At 41.8% G+C, this 6,186-nt stretch overlaps 2 protein-coding genes across 4 annotated transcripts in view; one reads left to right on the top strand and one right to left on the bottom strand.

Annotated features, from left to right (window-relative positions):
* Nucleotides 1–5,578, bottom strand: part of LOC309665527 (uncharacterized protein) — a 714,473-nt gene extending 708,895 nt beyond the window's left edge. Inside the window, exons 1-2 of one of the 2 annotated variants that reach the window (XR_014266459.1) lie at nt 5,514–5,578; nt 3,943–4,022 (exon numbers count right to left, since the gene is read on the bottom strand). The gene's annotated coding sequence lies outside the window, so the exon portion shown is untranslated. Of the gene's footprint in view, nt 1–3,942 lie in introns of both variants that reach the window. The other variant, XR_014266460.1, reaches the window with a different exon arrangement.
* Nucleotides 5,579–5,692: 114 nt separating this feature from the next.
* The window catches only part of CFAP69 (cilia and flagella associated protein 69), a 69,221-nt gene continuing 68,727 nt past the window's right edge, over nt 5,693–6,186 (top strand). The window contains exon 1 of one of the 2 annotated variants that reach the window (XM_082471740.1): nt 5,693–6,054. In XM_082471740.1, the coding sequence (XP_082327866.1) occupies nt 5,935–6,054 (120 nt within the window). In that variant the 5' untranslated portion in view covers nt 5,693–5,934. The remainder of the gene's footprint in view (nt 6,055–6,186) is intronic. The other variant, XM_082471741.1, reaches the window with a different exon arrangement.

Here is a 6,186-nt window from a genome sequence, read left to right as displayed (position 1 = left end):
CCAGGGAAGCCCTATTAAGTATCTTTAAACCAGGACTGAACACAATATTTAAGCTATATTCTGTAAGTTCCTGATAGCAGGAACTCTATCTGTCTTATGACTATATTCCTAGTGGCTTGTGCAACATGGTCCTACAGACATTAACGAGATAGTTTAATGAATGTTGCCTCATTTTTACAGAAAATTATGTTATTTATCACCCCACATCCATGCAGCCATGCCTGCATCCTCCTGCACATGCCCCTCCCCATCACTGTCTCAGCTTCTTGCTTTTCCTCCTGGCCAGTGGCCTGGAGCTGCCCTGTGGTCCCAGAGTGGAGCTGCTGCTATTGCTGCCACTGCCGCCACCATCACCCCTGCCACGTTGCTGTACTGAGGAAAAGAAACTGACCTTTGTGCCTGAGCACAGGATCTGTGGAGGCTATGGCTCCCCCTGCAGCTGCCTGGAAGTGCATGGTGGTAATGTCCTGAGAGTAGGGTTCAGGTAAAATACAGGATACTCAATCAAATTTGAACTGCAGAGAAACAGCAAATAACTTTTTTAGTATAATTCTGTTACAGATATTGCATGGGACTCTTTTTTTCCCCTGTAAATCTGGCAACCCTACTTGGAGGGTGAATTTTGACCAAAGAGATGCAGCACAAGAGGGAACTGGTAGATAAATTCTTCCTTCATTTCCCCAAGATAGACTGTTCCAAAGTGCAGTAATCCATGGAAATATCCTAAAAGACTGAGCAGTTAACCACTCTTGTTGAAAAGCTATGGCAGCGCAGTAACACCTATATTTGTACACCCTCCTCCACTGCCTGCCTCACTTCCATCTTTTCCTCCCTTCTGCTTCCCAGAGATAGTGCCCCCCAATGAACTGGCAGCAGGTGAATGCTTCTTGTTGTTTGTGGCAGGCTCTAGGAAACCTAGGCTGGCATAGTAATTTTGGTAGTGGATTCTTCAACTGGAAAATAAAACATGAAATAAATGATGGTTTTCACAAAGTCAGGCACAGGGCCCTGCAGACTCAAAATCCAGACTGGCTGAGAGCGTTGGGAAAGGGCCTTTAAAGAGGTAATTAAGGTAAAATGGGGTCATAGAGGTGGGCCCTAATCCAACATGACTGGTATCCTTATAAGAAGAGGAGATTAAGACACAGAGGGAAGACCATGTGATGACAAAGGGAGAAGCCAAGGAGAGAGGTCTCAGAATGAAACCAATCTTGGACACCTTGATCTTGGACTTCTAGCTTCCAGACTGTGAGGAAATAAAATTTCTGTTACATAAGCCACCCAGTTTGTGGTATTTGTTCCCACAGCCTTCAAACACTAAAACACGGTTCATGGAATCAAAACAAGTCAAGTTAATTACAGAACTTGAATAATTAATGTCACTGGAATAAGCTTGTCCGATTAGTCCTGCTCCACAATAAAGACAGTTCTCTCCTGGGGGTACTTCACTATAACATCCCACCATGTAAACACAATAAATGGTTTTTAGTTCTAAAAGCTCAAGAACATTTTCAGTTCATGGAACTATGAACTGGAACTATGTTATGAAACTGAAGCTTTGAGCAGATGAAAGTCACTCTTTTTAAATTAATCTTATTTATTACCATTTATTTAGTTGCTCCACTAAACATGAATAGCTCCTGCAGCTTCCTATTTCAACCACCTAGAGGGGTGGGATAGGGAGGGTGGGAGGGAGGGAGATGCAAGAGGGAGGAGATATGGGGATATATGTATATGTGTAACTGATTCACTTTGTTATAAAGCAGAAACTAACACACCATTGTAAAGCAATTATACTCCAATAAAAATGTTAAAAAAAATATCACTTGCAATTTGGATTATTTGTACACTTTTTTATTAGAATGGTTGACTTCAGGGGTGGCTGTTCTTTTGTTTTCTGTTCCATGTACTCATTATCAAATTTACATTAATGATTCTGTTAGTAAGAAGTAATTACTTTTGTTTCTTTTTTATGCATTGTTTCTGCAACAATCAACCTCAAAGATTTTTTAAAACACTAAAGTAGATTAAATTCCAGCTTTTATGTATTTCTTCTGTTACATAATTCCCCTACATCCAACCTAGTAAGACTATACTCTAATTACATTTCACATGTGCTATAAAATTTTTCTGTTTAAAACAAATTACTCTGACTCAGAAAGGAATAACATTTGCTTGAACATTTAGGACACCTGGCATTAGGTTAGCAACTACCAAATTCATATATAATCTAAAATAGTAATTAGAAACATTCTTAATTCATGCTAATGAATAATTATAATTTTACTAAATATTGCTAATTAGGCAGGGTGCAAACAAGTATCAGGAAAAGTATCAGGAAAAAAATCAGAAGAATATTATTTCTTAAGATTATATTTATGTTAAAAATATGTTTAGTTTTCTTTGTTACTTTTAGAAGTAACAAAGTGGTGCACAGGTCAATAAATTACTAAAACTTGTAGTTAATCTTTAAGTCTACAGCAGCTTTTAAGAAATTGTAATTTGTAATTTAACAGAAATGTTAAATTCTGCTGAACTGTTACCAGATTGAAGCATTTCTATTCTCTGTGTATAATTCATCTCTCATATATTTCTCTACTATTAATTTATATTTTTGCTGAAATAATTTACCAATTCAATAGTTAGCCATTTTACCCCTACCTCCTTCTGTGTTCTTGTGTCATAATGTCTCTTGTGCTGTTAACTTGCAGCCTTCAAAAATCGGTATCAAAGAAGGATCAATGAATAATGATTAAACCTAAATCCATTAGCTAATTTAAACAGGTAAAGCTTTTAAAAAGCTTAAGCTTGGCGCATTTAACAAGAAGAAAAACAAATAAATACACTCAACATTATCATCAGTAAGAAAACAAAGGACATGGAAAATTCACAAATGGAATATTTAATAAAAGCCAGTTTTACAGCGACTGCCAAAACAATACTAATGAAAATATACAACACACACCAGAGCAGTGCTTCTCAACTTTTAATTTGTATACTAATCACCTGGGAATCTTGTTAAAATGGAGATTCTGATTTAGTAGGTACAGCACAGGGCCAGAACTTCCGTGTTCCTAACAAGTTCCTATGTAATAGCTGTGTAGGTAGTTCAAGGACCTCACTCTGAGTAGCAAGGACTTAGTGTGTACCTTACCCTGGGTAACTTATGAAATGCTTTAATTTGGTTTCAAATCAAATAAAAAAGTAATCCTTGAAATCTTTAATGAACATTTATTGAGTACCTAGTATGATCTAGACCAAGAGGTCCCAAAATATGGTTGCCAGACCAGAAGCACCAACATCACACAGGAACTCGTTATACAGCTGACCCATGAACAACGTGGGGTTGGGGTGTCGACCCTGGCTCGGTCAAAAATCCAGGTGTAACATTACAGTTGGCCCTCTGTATCCAAGGTTCCATATCCATGGATTAAACCCACCAGATTGTGTGGAACTGTAGTCTGTATTTATTGAAAAAAATCTGCATATAAGTGGACCCCTGCAGTTCAAACCTATACTCTTCCAGGGTCAACTGTAAATGCAAACCCATGAACCCCACCCGGACTTACTGAAGCAGACTCTGAAGGTGGGGCTCAGGAGTCTTTTAATTAGCTTTCCAGATGATTCTGGTGCATACTAAGTTTTGAGAAACACTACTCTAGACACTATGCTGAGGGCTTGGGATGTAAACCTGAGTATGTGACTCTTCTTGCTTTAAAAAAATCTCAGTCTAGTAGGAAGTCTGCTGAGCCAGTAAATACCATTAAATATGCGGTCAGTACAAAACCAGAATGACAGGCAAAGTGGCACCTAACATAGCAGAGCATGTAAAGAAGGTTTCCTAGAAAAGGTCACAGGAGCTGAGTCTTATAAGGAGTTAGACATCAGAAGACAGTCACATGTACAACATATGCAAAGGTAATGCAGGAGGAAGTTTGGCACCTGTGAAAAACTGCAAGTAATTCAGTCAAGATGGCTTGAGTGTGGGGTGTTTGAGGACTTCCATTCTGGTTGCTTTTCACCTGTGAAAAGATAAAACAAAGACCATTAGAGCTGATAAAAATTACAAAGTTAGATCTATTAACTTCCTGGTAAGAGAACCCATTCTATGAAGAATTTCACTGATGGGGGAAAAGTCAAAAGTTTTTAAGTCCTAGAAAGGGGGAGTTCATGGGAGTAGTGCTAATTAAGGATGGGAAACTTGTGCTCTGGATATGGGACAGAATGAATATATAGGTTGGTACACAGTTGGTTAAAATAAAACAAAAATCCTGTTGTTCATTCGTTAGGGAAATGTCTTCAGTCAAGTCCAGTGAGGAGAGTCTGACTTCTCAGGGCCATTGAGATTTATGGACCCTTATCAGCTTCAGTCTACTGTGCTGAATCACAAAAGTCAGTTGATATCTCCTAGGCAAGCTCCACTTTAAGTGGGAAATTTTCCTTGGCAATCCCTCCTCTTTGTCCTTCCTCATCTTGAGATGCCAGGATGAGCACACAAAGGATAGCAAATCATCAGATTATCAGCTTTCCCACCACCATCTTAGGCTTGGGTGCCATTCTCACAGGATTCCACTGTGTTTATCCAAGTGGTTTCAGTCTCCTCTTGATGTAGTATACTTGGAATGTACAACAGCAATTAAGGTTATGTTAATAATACACTTGACACACCCTTTGCACTTTCTCGGGTTAATAGCAGCCTTAGACCTACTAACCACTTCTAGGTGTAAGGCCTGAGAGGAGCTCTAAAAGCACCAATGAGTAGCTGTAAAGATAAAAAAACAAAAACCAAAAGAATGCTGAAGTCCGAGCTAGGGAGTTTCAAGAAGGGGTGAGTGGTCAACAGTGTAAAATACTACAGACAAGTACACCAAAATGAGGACAAGAAAGTGTCCACAAAATTGTACCACAGGTGTTGGTGACCTCAGTTAGGGCAGTTGAGGAAAGCCGAAGAATGAATAGAATTGAGTAAATAGGGATTGGAAGTGCTCAGTACTCTTTCAAAGAAACTTGGTTTCTTTGGCTGTGATTCACATCAAGTGCTGCCAAGCCCAATCTAGGTTTTCCATTTATTTTTATTTGTAGGGCCAGAAATGTCATTTAGATCATCTTGCTTATTATGTGCCAAGTACCACTTCACAAAACTATCATTTCATTCTGTCCTCTCACGGCAATCCTATTGATGAGAAAAGTGAAAAAATTATGAGAAAAATGGGGCTTCCAGGGGTTTACATGCTCTAGATTCAATAATTTGGCTCGAAAGCCTTCTAACATTGTGCACAATGCCTTGGTGGTTATTTAATTGTCTGGGAGAGCCACTAAAGTACAGAAGAGGTAAAAGGCTGGGGAATGTAGCTGACACTAGTCACTTCTCCAGGGTGAGATAAACTGCTCAGCTTCCAACATTATCAGTTCATCATCCATCATTCCTGCATCCCACATCCACCCCTCATCCCTCCACCGGCCCACGCTTATTTCAAGAAGGCCCAGCACAAACTACAAAGACTGAGACGCACCTGTCGCCAAGGTAACACTCCAGTTACATACCGAGGTCTTCCCCCACTTTCCTCCGGTACGCAAGCAAACCCAGACCCTGCAAATTTAGAGGTTCAGATGAGAGTTTGGGATAGTTTGGATCCTCGGGCTTCCGTAGGTGCCGGGGCTTCAGCAGCCTCTGACCCCGCCCCTAGCAACGCATTGGCTTGTTAACAACCTGCCAGCAAGCAGGCTGCTAGGTGCGCTGGTGGGTTGCCTCCGCGGGATGCGGGTGGCGTCGCAGTGGCCGAGTCCACGGCCGGATCCCCGGGACCTTTCGCGACTTTAGTGGCTCTCAGGCGGCTTTCACTTCTCGGTGGCGGGGCCTCTTGCAGTCTCGCGGCTGCGGGCACAGTGTAGGACAGGAGGATACCCCCCATCCCTCACTCCGCCGCCACAGCCATGTCTACAGCGGAGGCTGCGGCGACGGCCCAGGCCCGGGCACCCGGCAGCAGAATCAAGTCCAGCAGCCCTCGCCAAATCCCAGTAGTCGGGGTGGTGACGGAGGACGAGGAAGCGCAGGTATGGCCAGGTGTCTGTGCTTTGGAGGGTGTGAAGGCGGGGGCGGGGGTTGAGATCTGGGGGCGGAGATGATGCCTGGGGGCAGCAAGGGAGGAAATGGAGGTCCGAGGGGAAACCAGGGGAGCCCGGGGG

This window comes from Balaenoptera physalus (genome assembly GCF_965194825.1).
Source record: "Balaenoptera physalus genome assembly, chromosome: 8".
In the NCBI taxonomy this organism is placed as follows: domain Eukaryota; kingdom Metazoa; phylum Chordata; class Mammalia; order Artiodactyla; family Balaenopteridae; genus Balaenoptera; species Balaenoptera physalus.
The sequence above is the reverse complement of the archived record's forward strand: the minus strand, read 5'-3'. Positions and strand labels throughout refer to the sequence as shown.